Below are 14,397 nucleotides of genomic sequence, written 5' to 3'. Positions count from 1 at the left end.
CTTAAACACACAGTGTCAAGCTTCAGCACTAAATAAACTAGCTCTATTAGATATATACTCATAAGTGTCTATACATCAAATACTGCATGGTCTGCTCAGGCTAAGATGAATCCATGACCCTGAATCAAAGACCGATATTTGCATTTGTGTCTTCATCTAGTCGAAGCCATGCCCACCACAGCAAACACAAAAACACACAAACCCAAAGAACTAAACACAGACAAAAAGAAAATCAAACTATATAGATTGTATTGCAGTTTTACTAAACAGTACGAATACTGTTAGTTTTAGAAATTCATTGTATCCTCTACACAACTAGTTAATTTAAGATAACGGAAAAAATGAGAAATAAGAACAAATCCAACAGCAAGCGTTTGCAGCAGCAAAAGCATGCCGTCTTCCAAAGAAATAACGCAAAACGTAACTCACTACATCTCAAATATACATTGGATCCTAAAATAAGCAATGCAGTTTGTGCAATGCAGTACAATGATGCCTATCTATGCATGAAATAATACACCAGTGTGTATATATACGTAATACATATACACGCACACACACACACAAGGAACGCACGGACTGATTTGAATTGCAAGTGCTGCAGTCCAGGACACGTATGCACACAAACACATTGTATATACACACACAGAGAGATAGTGTAGTAGAACACGAACGACTGCCGATATATAAGGCACTATGGCTGGGGACAACAATGCAGCGAGCCTCTAGACACGTCAAGAGCCCCTACAGGCTTCTCTCTGATCAATATCATGCAACACATGCAGCATGTGACGAACGACTCCTTTAGGAGACTCCATTCCAAACGACACCAAAGACGCAGAGAAAAGTACAAATACTTGGAACGCAAGAAAACACGGCAAGTGGACACATTTTGTGTTGTGAACAACATACAGGGCTGTCTTTACAAACAAACGTGTTGTATACAAGGTAAAGGCAATGTATAAAAATAAGTTGACCATCACATGATTTTGGACACCGTCCGTTGTTGATATTCATTAGAGTGCTCAAATCTGAAGATCTGAAAATCCGATAAGGTGATATATCAAATGTGCAAAACAGTTTTTTTTTTTTATTATTTATCCAATCGCTTGCTTCTCAACCGTGCGCTTTCTTTACCTACTTGCTAAAGACTTTCCAAACATTTCCTCTTTTAAAGCTCATTTAATTGCACTCAATCAAGGTCTACATGATTTAAAGAAACTGCTTTCATTCTCTCTTGCGCCATGGCTTTGGGTGCGAGAACCAGGTGGTATGTGGTTTCTACAGAAAGCCTGGCGTTACATCCGTGTCGGCGGCCCTCCAGAGGGTCGCAGAGCGAGTCTCAGATGTAAGGGTACTGGTTTAGCTTGGTGGGACTGAGCGGGAAGCCTGCGTATGCAGGTGATGCGATGAAAGAGTGTGGGGGGAACAGAGGCTTGAATTGGCCTTGAGGGTGGAGGGTTGGAGAGGGCAACAGGCGGTTTAGCCCCACAGTGACCTGGTGCACAAGGTGTCCCGCCGGATGGGAAAGGCCATAAGCTGGCTGAAAGACGTGATTCCGTGTCGCTCCAGGTGAAGCCAAGAGGTGGGCCATTGGGGCATTTGTCACCAGTGGGCCTGAAGGGGGGTAGGACAGTAAAGTCGGCTGGGTGTGAGGGTGGACGCCCAGGTGCGATTGAGGGTGGGCTGTGTGGGTGGGACTGCCGTGAGGCAGCGTGAATGTGTGGCCATGAACGGTGGGTGGGATGAATGCTTGAGGCCGGCGGTGGCTGTAGTTGCCGTTCCACTCCTGGTGGGATGACCCATAATGCTGGACCTAGAGCACAAACCAATCAGTTTATTCCAAAAAATGCAAGTGGTGATCAATTATAAAAAAATTAAAAAAAAAGTACAACATAAAAAAGGGTATTCAATTTGGAATTTGCTAAAGATTACATTTAATAATGTTAGGGATGCACGTTATTAGATTATGCCGATATGCCAATATTTTTCAAATAATTTTGGCCGATAGCCGATGCAGACAAATATTTCCCTTAGTTTTGAGCAAAAACATATTTGTTAGAAATAATAAACAAAGTTCTTTTTTTAATGAGTGTACACTGAAAATCTTGAAAATAACTAATAAAATCAATCTCAGCTGGGGTTTTTTCTCAGACAGATGCAGTTGAAACCATAACATTTTATTTGTGGATTTAACATTAATAGATGGTCTAAAGCAAAATCTTTTAGAGCAATCATTTATACTACTGCATGCGCTAGTAACTGTTGACTCTCTCGCATACTGGATGCGTTGTTCTGTACGTGCATTCTCAGATTATATGCGACGATCCAAAACACTGAATCGAATCATCATTCAGGCAAAAGTTTGCTTCAAGAATGACCACACTTCCACACTCCTGATCTTATCACTATTACACCCTGAGCACATCTGTCTATGAGCTAGCCGTCTTATCGGCAAGGCATATCGGCATATATTTTTTCAAATCGGCCAATGCCGATGTTTACATTTTAAGCCTTTATCGGCCAATTCCGATAACGTTCTGATAATATAGTAAATGTTTTTAAATAATTATAAATGTAATTTAATTATGTTTTATTTTCATATTGTTTACAGTGCATCTACTTAAATGTGGTGGCAAAATCTGTCGCAAAATTCAGGCTTTTATTTGAGTCACACATCTTAGCGTCTTTCAATTTATTTACTTTTTAATATATTTATTATTTGCATTAATACGTTGTAGTAGTAGTATTTTAATATCTAGCTTACTATACAACAACTGATCAAATGACACGGTACTGACCTGTCCAAAGGGGAGCTGCTGTTGAGAGGGCTGCAGGGGCGGGAAAGCCTGTGCTGTCTTCTGTTGGCGATTCACCAGTAACGTTGAGTAGGGCGGCTGTCTGGTGGAACCACTGCGGCCTTTGGGGGGGAAAGATGGCTCTATAAGTAGAATGATGGAAAAAGCAGGCAAACTTAGTCAACACTCCTTGGAAACATCATGAAATTGTGCTAGATATGTTTAAAATATCTTGCAAAAGGGATTCAGAACAACAGATGGGAAAATGACTTCAGTTCATTAACTCATCCACCCTCCACCCCTCCAAAAAAAGAAAAAACAAAAACAAAAAAACAATCAACATATAAACAAATCAACTACAATCATTGCCCTGTTTTCTTGCACTTAGAACAAAAGGCATTAGCTTGGAGTAGGGATGTGCCCGAAGCCGAATACCTTATTCGGAAAGGCACGGATAATGGCTTCAAAACGAATAACGAATTCATCCAAATAACAGAAAAAAAATATTCGGCAGACACAATCACATGTAGGATACAGAATCTCTAATCTCAACCTTCAACTTCCCAGTTTATTAATGCCCTAATTACTTTATTAACTCTGTTACATTTAGTATTAAAACAAGTCCAGCAACGCTAATAACTAGATCTGGCAACATGGCGGAGCGGAGATGGCATTTGCGCCAAGCTCGTTCACTCAGATGCTGCGAGTCAGCCACATGAATTTAATCAGCGACATGATTTTAAATAATTTTTCATATGTTTTCAAATTTTATTTTTGAACATGAAACATTTACGGAGGTCTGGACCTCATAGCTGGCTATGGGCCTGGATGTGTAAAGTGAATGAGTGCAAACTAGCCTATATGAATGAAATGAGCGCAAAGCCGTGTTGGGGTCTATGCGCGTCTCTCAGAAATCAGAGCTTTGTCTGGAATTATATCAACTAACTTGCAAAAATATCCTAAAAACGGTCCTAACTTCAAATCTTTTCGAAATCCAACTGTAAAAACGCATTACATTAGCCTTTTTTTGTGAATGGCATTACATTTAATTATACAAGACGAAGAAAAGCGAGGTTTGATCAAAGCTTTTGGAGGGTCCAAATGATTTGTTGTGCTCTGTTGATAAAATACTCGTAAATGATCACAGACTCAAGCAATACATGATCTCCAAGTTACTTCAACTTCAAGCGAGCTTTATTGTCATTCTGCTATGAGTACTGAACACTTTCTTTCCATTTATTTTTTTTCTACTAGTGCTCTTATTTAAGATTGTGGATGCTTGTCTCTTGACAAATTTGTACACAGTTTCACTGGAAAACAAGGAGAATAAAGTTATTTTTCTTTTTTGATCAACATTTTCTGTAGTTTTAAACTGAAAATATTTGCAAAGTTATAATTATAATAAAAATAATAATTTCTTTAGTTATACAAGGCATATTTGTTAAATGAAAACTACGAATCGAACAGATTTGCATTTAAAATTGTATTTTCACGTAATTTGACGGACTTCCAATTTAAGCCACGCCCACTTCCGTATCCATCCAAATACAGATACAGATACAAATAATGGCTCCGCTGCACACCCCTAGCTTGGAGTAAACCTGGTATTTGAAAAATAGAAGTTGAATTTGAAATTACCATCACCATCGTGTCAAACCTTTCTTTTGTAGAACATAAAAGAAGGTATTTTGAAGACTGTTGGTAACAAACCTGTTTTGGTTACCAATGACTTACATTGTATGAACAAACAATACTGAGATGTTTCTCAGATTATCTTCTTTTGTGTTCCGTGGTTTATTTTAGGCTGTTGTAGCCTAAATGTTTGTGTAATACATTTTTTGTTGAATCAAATTAAATTTCTAAAGAATCTGTAATGTCTACTTGATACTTTCTAATTTGACAAAAATAGCTTTAAATAATCTTTTGTGGGTATTTCCACAGTCAAATTTATTTTGCGATTAATTCATCGAAACATTGTGTAATTAACTAGATTAAACATTTGAATCGACTGACAGCCCTAGTTTAAAGATTACAATACCATGAACTGGTCTTTCAATAAGATGCAAGGTGCAGTTTCAGTTTTAGGCAGGCAATGTTTTTTTCATCAAATAATCTCCATCCTGAAAATATACATCCGTATTTACCAAAAACAGGGAATTAAAGTAGAAAAAATCTGACTAAACATTTTAAATTCCTTTAACCGTCACTATTTAAAAACTTGAGACCAGTAGCTTATTACATTTTTTCAAAGTATGAAATAAAACTGATTCTTTTTGTAATGCATTAACACAAATCAAGCTCCTCCTCATCTTCAATTCACAAAGAACTGTCAAAAATCGTGAACCAACAAACGTGCAGCGGTCCAAAAGTTTCATTGCAGATGTCCATGATAACTGCTTATGTGTAGTGCCTCTTCTTATTTTGACAAGCTTCAATGATTTCTAGTGGATTTCACCAACATCAGTCAAGTGTGACATCCCCTACCATTATCAAGGTGCTTAAAATTTGTAAATGTCTCATCTTGTCACCTCCATTGTGGGTGCGCTATGGAAACCTGCTGCTTTAGGCTGTAGTCAAAAACGGAAAAGTTTTTCCCTTGCATTTTTAAAAAGTTTCAAGTATACACAACGTTTTCAAAACAATTTGCATTTACACATATCCGCGAAAATAGCCAAAAACGTTGTATTACGTATGCCAGGCCAGTAGTTGGTGCTGTGACCTTGTTAGCAAACATTAGCTTCTTCTTCTTCTGAGGAAGTAAACAGTACCTGTAGGGAAGTGACGATTATGTTGTATATGATGCGTCTCTGCTGTTGGTTGTAATATTGGTGAAGTAAATCCACACTTTTCTGAAGAAGCGTTAAACTCTTGAGCAGCAACAACACTACTACCATGTAATCCACCATGTTGTGTATGTTTGTTCGTGCTTGCCTTTTAAATCGACTCGTACTGTGCATGTCTACAATGTATGCGTACTACGCACGCACATGACGTCACCGTTTTCAAAGACTCCCGTATTTACACGGAAACGACAATGGCGGTGTAGAATATCAGAGACTGAACCAGACAAATTTAAGATGCAATCAGAACATTGAAACATGAGAAACTGGAATTCCACCGAGAGGCCCAAGAAAACAGGACAACGTCGTAAACCAGATTCCGAGCTCCAACTAGTCTGAAGCAAGCAAACTAACCAGCAAGCCTCTTTCACAGAACAGCTTACAACCTTGAGTCAAAAGAACACTTATTGATAATTCCAATTCAGGAAGGAGACCGTCAAATTTGGGGCAAGTAATCAAGACTGATGGTCAAAGAGATGGCCATCATGTGTTCCACGATTGAATTCATGAGCTTCCTTAGACTGACTTCTCCCCCACATAGAAGACAGACCAAACCAAAATTCCTTTGTCTAAAGAACATGCCTTCGTTCTCCATAGAACTACACAAAGACTTTCTTTTTCATATGCACGTAAAATCATCCTAAAAGGACATTTCTATACAGAACCCCATATTATGTTTGTAATCCACATATTAGACTATCATGTTTTAATCAAATATTATGCACGTCTTTTTAATCATTATTGAATAGCTGAAGGATTCATATGCGTGTTTGGTATGTATGAGTTTGAAAAATCAAGCTTTAAATGTTTCTTCCAATCAATTCTTTGTCAAATGCATCACAGTCGTTATAGAAATCATGTTCAAAAGTATACTTTGCAAGAGCCTGTAAAGTTCGGACCTCTGACTGAACAGATAACATGTTGATTTATTAGTTGGGTGGAGGAACAGAGCAACACCCCAAGCAAGGACAGTATCTAATTGGTCAAGACGTCCAGATGGGACGGTCTGAAAGCAGAGTTTAAAAACTCAGGACACCATCAAACTCTCTCTTAGTCACCCTTCTCCTCTCCTTTTTGCTTCTCTTTTGCCACCGCGTTTTGACGCTGCACTTTAAAGCGTGCTCTGGCCCACGTGCCAGCTGCTACCATAATGAGAAGAAAACCAACCTAGTCTTTACATTCTTTTATTCTTTTACTTTATTTTCTTTTCCGTTGTGAGTTTTGTGTACTCGGTTAAGTTTTGCCGCCACGCCTCATCTCCGAGTTCAACTGGAGTCTATGACCGCCTCAAAACTTCTACCAGCCACAACTCCATTGGCTTCCCAAGACGTCACTTCACAACTACTGAACTCTCAACCAATCAGACACTTCGGGAACCCCCTTTCTGCAACGACGACGACACAAAGGAAACCCCTTAACACAGGCATAGCAAGCAAGCAACACCTCCAGGTTCTAATTGAATTGGTGTATTTAATATAAATCTTAGCCTCATTGAGAAACTCAAAGCGAGGGTTAAATAAGTGATTGATGGTTGTTCAGGTCTATGCAATTGAACATATTGCTATAAACTTGGGATTTCACATTTTCTTTCTCTTAAACTCATCCTTTCCTCACTTTCTCTCTTTCTGCAACGTGTGAATGCTTGTGTTCATGTGTTAGATTAGTTGATGTCTTAGGTTTATATAAATAAAATCTTATTTATATTGAAAAGAGAAGTATCTTGTGTTTTGTGCTCACAAGTTAATGTCTTAATCTGCCGATCTTGTTACTGTGCTATTAAATAGTGTTTTCACTATATTTTGGATTTTAATATCCAGTGCGGAGTTTGTTATACGGCTTGTTCAGTGATCAGCTGTAAAACAGTGATTCTGTTCAAATTCCCTATAAAATCATAAATGATTCCCTTTGAGCTCAATTAAACTATTTGCTTTAAATTACATATTAATATTAAGTTTTTATTACGTTACAGCAACGTGTTCAAAAACTTGCACTTTGAAACCCGTTTTCAAATATTTGCGTTTTCGGTCCCCAAAATGCAGTTGTCATGTAAACGAACAGGCAAAACATATAAAAAGTTTCCCGTTTTTGGCTGAAAACGTTCTTGTGTAAATGGCCTCTCAAACTAGAGCTATTTGTATTCCTTGAGAGGTGTGGTCATTTGAACTTGACTGACTTTTTCAGTAAGGCCTTTTCACCTACTTGGTCTTTTAATTTTTTTCTTGAAATAATCTTTTTCATGCAACATGAATTTTAACTGTTTGTCAGTGTTGTATTTTGATAGGGTTGGTGAGATTTGTTACCTGTGCGGCCTATCGGCTCATTATTTTGAACCCGCATGGGCGGCACCACCATGGTGCGGACGGGCAGCTTGGTAGACTCCGCCTCTGTGGTTCCATTGGCTTTGCAGTTCTGGTTGTCGTCATTGATATAGGTGGCCTCAAGGAAAGGGCTGTCAGCTCGACTGGAGGACACAGACGCGGGCGAGCCATCTACCGTATCACATCCACTCTCACGTTCATCTTCTGACATACTGAACAAACACAGGCATGTAAAACTATGCAGTATGCAACAATCAATTGATTGTCATATGGTCAATTCCATTGCATATTTTTGCATGTTTTGCAAGTTAGTGAATTATCTTCAGAACAAAGTTTAGCATTTAAAAATTCAGTTTTTTTTCAGGCAATTTTTCTTTTCAACTGCAGATGGGCTCAATGAAAATGCAGAAATACTCTGGTTACACCAGTACACAAAGCACTATGCAACTTTTAATTTCTAAAATCCACTTGTCTCAGAGAAGAAAACAAGTCAAATAGTATTACATGTTTGCAACCAGCCGTTCAGATTTGATTGGTATTTATGAAACAACACCAAATACAAGAGTACAGAGAAGAGGAGCCACTTCTGGAGTGTTTCTTTGCTATGCACTGTTGCTTAGCAAAAAGTCTGCTCCTGAGCACCACCAAGTTGCAGTTTTAAGTAACAGCAGCATTTCTGGGAATGAGACCAAAAGTACAAATCCTTCTGGTTCACCAGTTTTCTCTGCAGTGTGATGGAAACGAGATCACAGCACTAGAATATCACTAAAAAAAAAATACATTGTTTGCATGCAAATGTTTGTGTCCGTTTGAACAGCCATTCATATATCACACCAATATTGGTCATAGTGTGAACAGGCCTTAAGTTCTCAGACTACTAGTAAATATGTGCATATGTGAAGGTCAAACCTGTTGGGTCTCTTGCAGGGGGAGGCGCTAGACTCTTCTGAAGCCGATGAACTGGTGCTAAGGGTTGAATCGGGACTGCTAAGGGAACACACACGCTCCATATTAAGTGTGCTCTGACATGCCTCACACTCCGGGCTACCCTTACACCTGAAACAAAGTGTGTATACTTCTTAAACACTGTCTTTTAGGAGTGTGCAACATTGATAAAAAATGTCAATAATTACTGTGACTTTGTTAATAACAATAATTAGACTGTGTTTAGCTGAGTGTGTTTTTGTACTGATACATTGACTGGTTTAGGCCCGTCTTGGACAGTTGACTCCGGAAGCTCTTTATATTTTGTGTGGTGGTTAGTGCACAACAGTGACAGAAATGTACCTTTTAACTTCTTTACTTTATAGGGCAATACTTGTCATCTTAAATGTTTTTTTTTTTTTATCTGTAATCTCTTTTTCACCTTGTCACACTGTAAACTAATGGAGATATAAAATATGTCCAAACATACATGGACACATTTGGTTTTCAGTAATATTTATGAGGAAATCTTAAAATCATTGGCCATCTTTGGCTTCATTAAATAAAAAAAACATAAGGGTGAATAAATGCGGATGGATTTTTTTTTCTCTTTAAAACATCCGGACATATATCAGAAAGTGAACTCACTCTAGTGAATGTTTTTGAGTGTCCGGCCCCTCCTCATCTGTTCCACTGCTGATACTGATGACACTGCCTGCAGGGCTCGGGGAGTCAGCGATCACAATGGTCTGTCTCTGCTTCTGAGACGCAGCTGAGTCCTCGTACTCTGCTTCTGTTTTACAGCACACAGGCTCCTCCTCTGGCACCGCCTCAGACTCCGCCTCCACTACACAATCCGCTGCCGCCTCCTGTGTGTGTTTGGCACTGTCTACCATCTTTGGGGACTGGCATGATGAATTTTGGGAACTGGAGTTGTGCATGAAGTTGTTACTTCTGGTGGGGATGATAAAGATGAATTAGCAGGTAGGCATGGCAAGAATATAATAAACAATGTTGCTTGCTGATAACACACACACAAAAAAAAGCAAAAGCAGTATCTATCAAAATGAAGTGCAAGGTGTGTGACTTCAATTAAAATGAATTTGAAAAAGTAAACAAATAACTTGGGACTGAAATCTCCACCAACATTTACCAAAAGACAAAAGTGTTCAACTTTGAAATGCTAATTGCAAAGTTGCTTGTAAAATAATTATGTAAAAGAATGCTGATATATTTATTAATGTATTTTTTATGAATATTTAGAGATTTATTTATTTCACATATTTACGTTTTTTAAAAATAATTTTGGAATGCTGAATAATGGATGCAAACAGAGTGTATTGTGGGTGAAAGGTCCGTGTCAAAAAAGTAACATTATGTCAAAAGTTAAGTGCTTTGTGACTAAATGTTCAATGGTATTTTTTAATGTAAAAAACTATAACAATTATATATATTTTTTAATATTTAAAATAACATCAATTTATGGGTCAAAATTAAGTGATTATTTCCTTTTTTTAAATACTAATTAAAAAACGTAATTTTTAAAATCCATTAAAGTGGCTAATGTGTTATTAAGTAATATGATAGAAAAACACATTATTCAAAATAATATATTATTTTATCATAATACTTAATTGTATATGGAAGCATAAATTGGGCAAAGTTCAATTTAAAATGTGGTAATGTTAAAAAAAGCAGTGTACTATAGTAAAATTATATATTATATATATTTGAAACATATTGGTGCAAAATGAAAAAAAGAAAGAAAAATAAATCATTTGCATTTTCCCTTTTTACACTATTTAAAATTTAGATTTCCATTTGTCTGATCAATGCCCATTTACTTATCAATTTCAATTATTTATTTCTTGAAACTTCTATAGTTTAATAAACTTTAAATAAATACAATTAAAATAAAACAAAGACTTAAAAACAATGACCAATATATTGATTAATAAGAATAATGTTTTGTCTTGGGACTGAAATCTCCATCAAAACATGCAATGCAATCATGCATTATTTATATAATCAATTGAATATTTACAGTTTAAAAAAAAAAACATTTATTGGTCCTTCTTTACTGTAATTGGTTACTTCAAATTTAGACTTTAAGTGGCACTTCCAGTCCTCCATACATCATCAGTGTCTGGATATGATGTGTGGACTAACCTGTTAGAAGATGGTTTATTTCTCTTGTTAGCAGCTGGCTGTGGCCACACCACATGAGCGATCCCTATGCTGATAGGTTGGTGAGCTGACAGGGCCATTGGGTTGGTTAACAATTGCTGGTGGTGGGGCATCATGGAGCTGTAATGGTTGCCAAGGGAATGAACTTTCCTGCAAAAGATAAAGAGAAACATTTCAAAGTGTATAAAGAAAGATGACTCACGCAAGAGTTTGAAATGTTACAACATCAGAACAATTGAGAAATAAATATAGCAGCACAAATATAATGACAGAGAGACTCATTTCACCCACCCCCAATCTGCCAGTCTTTGTGGACCTGCCACTCTTTCTGAGGCCATTGTTGTTGCTGAAGGCGCCACAGGGGCCACCTGAGGCCAGGTGGGCACCAGGATCTGCTGGGCACGACTTGACCACGCTTGCTGTAAAAAAAAAGATAAACAAGTAAAAAAAAAGCTTAACTTTATGTTACGGAAAAATGAACAAAAAGGTAGCCATGTCTCCACCTTAGAAATCCCTTTACCTGTGTAATGACCCCTGGTCTGATCTGTAGAGGCTGAATGGCAGAAGCTTGTGTCACCAGTGGTACTGCACTTTCCATACGCACTGAGTATCCCGCTGGCTTTTTTGGGTTGGGTGGGAGACCTGTGACATGAGCCAGGTTATTATCGTTAACTAAAAATATTTCCATTACTAAATTAAAAAAGAAAAAGAAAAGAAAAAAAAAATCAATAATTGGAAAAAAGAAAATTAAATTAAATACTTGTAAAGTAGTAAAATAACTAAAACTTAAACAATATAGACATAACAAAAAAGACAAAAACACTGACTCATTAACTATAACCAAGTAAAAATGAAAACAGAAAATTTATAATATTTTATAATATATTAATTTTATACAGAAAACTATAATAGTATCTCAATGATACGAAAACAACACTGACATGTATTGTTTAAACACACACACACACACACAGTAGTACCTTGCAAAGTTGTGGGACAGAGAATAAGCGCCTGTTGGAAAGAGTCACCAAACTGAGCACTTCCTGTCTGGAGAGGTATTCCAGGATGCATCACTGAAGGAGCGGATGAGGCTAAAGCCTACAGAATGAGAATAAGAGAGACAAATCAGAACATATAATCTAAAAGATAAAGTTTAAATGAGTGATATTCAATTGCACATTCCTGTTCTGCATTTACATACCATGTAATTACTGTGTAATAACTGTGTAATAACTGCACCGTAGGTGCAAACACTAAAAACCTGTAACCTTATTTTATACTTTGTTAGCCATTAACTTTTGTTCCTTGCAATAAAGGTGCAACAAAGGATATTTGTTAGTACACACAATAAAATGAACTGCATTCATGTCCAATAGGGGGCGACACAGCATTAATAGACAGAACGTAAGCACTACACTGAAGAAACTATTTAACATTATAGCATTTTTGTGTCTGCCACAAAACCACATATGCAAATTAAAATAAATACAAAGTTTATTAGAATTATGTCAAAAGTTTATTTGGTTCTTAATATCATGAGAGAATCATATATAAGTTCAAATGGCTACAAGAAGACACTGATGTACAAGGAAGCAACAGACAACTTCTGAACAAGATAATTTGTTATCGAGCTTTATTATTTTTTTAATTAATGCGTTTTTATTTCACTTTATACTTAAATATATGTTGTGCAGCTATATGTTGGCATACACTATATGGGTAAATGTAGTGGGACACCTGACCATAATACCAACAGGATAATGACATGACATTCTATAACAGCTTCCACTGTTCAGGAAAGGCTTTCCACAGGATTATAAAGTGATTCTGTGGGAATTTTAGTCCGTTCATCCAGTAGGGCATTAGTGAGGTCAGGCAATGATGCTGGAAGAGAAAGCCTGGCTTGCAATCTCTGTGTCAGTTCATCCTAAAGGCGTTCGATGGGGTTGAGTTCAGGGCTCTGTCAAGCTCTTCCACGCCAAACTCATCCAACCATATTTTATTGACGTTTTTTGCACTGGGACTTAGTCATGCTGGAATAGAAAAGGGCCTTCCCCAAAGTGTTCCCACAAAGTTGGAATCATACCATTGTCCAAAATGTCTTGGTATGCTAAAGCATTAAGATTTCCTTTCACTGGAAGTAAGGGGCCTATCTCAACCCCTGAAAAACATCCCCATACCTTTACAGCTGGCACAATGCAATCAGACAGGTAACGTTCTCCTGGTATCCGCCAAACCCAGACTCGACCATCAGACTGCCAAATAGAGAAGTATGATTCATCACTCCACAGAACACATTTCCATTGCTTGAGAGTCCAATGGTGGAATGTTTATACCACTCTATCTAACACTTGGCATTGTACTTGACATTGTTTTGAGGCTTGCATGCAGCTGCTCAGCCATGGAATCCCATTCCATGAAGCTCCCGCCACCTTGATTTTGTGTTGTTATTAATGCCAGTGGAAGTTCAGATCTCTTCAGGAATCAGCAAAGTGGCGGCGACTTTTACATACCATGCACCTCAGCATTCAGTGACCCAGCTCTGGGACTTTACATGGTCTTCCACTTTGTGATTGCCGCTGCTCATAAATGATTCCACTGTTCACTAATACCACTTACAGTTGACGGAATATCTAGCAGGGATCAAATTTCACAAACTGACTTGGGCTGCATTTACACTGCAGGTCTTGATGACCAATTCTGATTTTGTGACTATATACGATTTTTTTTGACAATGTGCATACATTTCTTTTAAAAGTGACCCGTATCCGATTGCATTTTATACTGCACTTGGTGAAACATCACAAATCAATTTGAACAGTACATTGAGTTTAATTTATTGACATGGAATTCGTATAGAAACATTTTTAATGCAATAGTTACATCTATACATCAAAAATAATTATCTAACACAAATTATTCAGGACAGTGATGCACGCAGCTCCGCTGAAAGCTTGGAAGTGGCATAATGCATGCTTCAAAATATCTACCACCTGTGTTTTTTAGTAATTAAAATTAAATGCATTCATCAGTGATCGTATATCAAAAGCATGGACATGTTTGTGTGCATTTTATTTTGTGGTTTCAATGGAACGAACGGGACTGAAGCACTCGTCTGTGCTTGGGCCGTCATCACTGACAATAGCAGCAATGAGCACTCAGCGTGATTTCAAAAGCAACACATTTCAGCGTCAGATCGCCTTTTATTTAACACAAATTAATACTCTGCTACTCAACTAGAGAGGTTTCATTTGTTACAGGTATGTCTGTACTGCGAAATGGAAAAAAAAACTCACTTTTCAATGACGTAGGAGTCGCATTTACAGGGGA

At 37.5% G+C, this 14,397-nt stretch overlaps 1 protein-coding gene across 7 annotated transcripts in view; it reads right to left on the bottom strand.

The window, feature by feature from the left end:
- Positions 1-1,099: 1,099 nt before the first annotated feature.
- LOC306843064 (homeodomain-interacting protein kinase 3-like) overlaps positions 1,100-14,397 on the bottom strand; it is a 58,423-nt gene continuing 45,125 nt past the window's right edge. For 4 of the 7 annotated variants that reach the window (XM_079374306.1, XM_079374308.1, XM_079374307.1 and 1 more), the window contains exons 8-16: positions 12,048-12,165; positions 11,588-11,709; positions 11,359-11,486; positions 11,050-11,217; positions 9,529-9,834; positions 8,866-9,012; positions 7,939-8,168; positions 2,802-2,941; positions 1,100-1,816 (exon numbers count right to left, since the gene is read on the bottom strand). In XM_079374306.1, coding sequence (XP_079230432.1) covers positions 1,343-1,816; positions 2,802-2,941; positions 7,939-8,168; positions 8,866-9,012; positions 9,529-9,834; positions 11,050-11,217; positions 11,359-11,486; positions 11,588-11,709; positions 12,048-12,165 — 1,833 coding nt within the window. In that variant the 3' untranslated portion in view covers positions 1,100-1,342. Of the gene's footprint in view, positions 1,817-2,801; positions 2,942-7,938; positions 8,169-8,865; positions 9,013-9,528; positions 9,835-11,049; positions 11,218-11,358; positions 11,487-11,587; positions 11,710-12,047; positions 12,166-13,247; positions 13,323-14,397 lie in introns of all 7 variants that reach the window. The other 3 variants (XM_079374303.1, XM_079374305.1, XM_079374304.1) reach the window with 1 other exon arrangement.

This window comes from Barbus barbus (assembly GCF_936440315.1).
Source record: "Barbus barbus genome assembly, chromosome: 23".
Taxonomy (NCBI): domain Eukaryota; kingdom Metazoa; phylum Chordata; class Actinopteri; order Cypriniformes; family Cyprinidae; genus Barbus; species Barbus barbus.
Note: the sequence above shows the minus strand (reverse complement) of the source record. Positions and strands in the feature narration are given on the sequence as shown.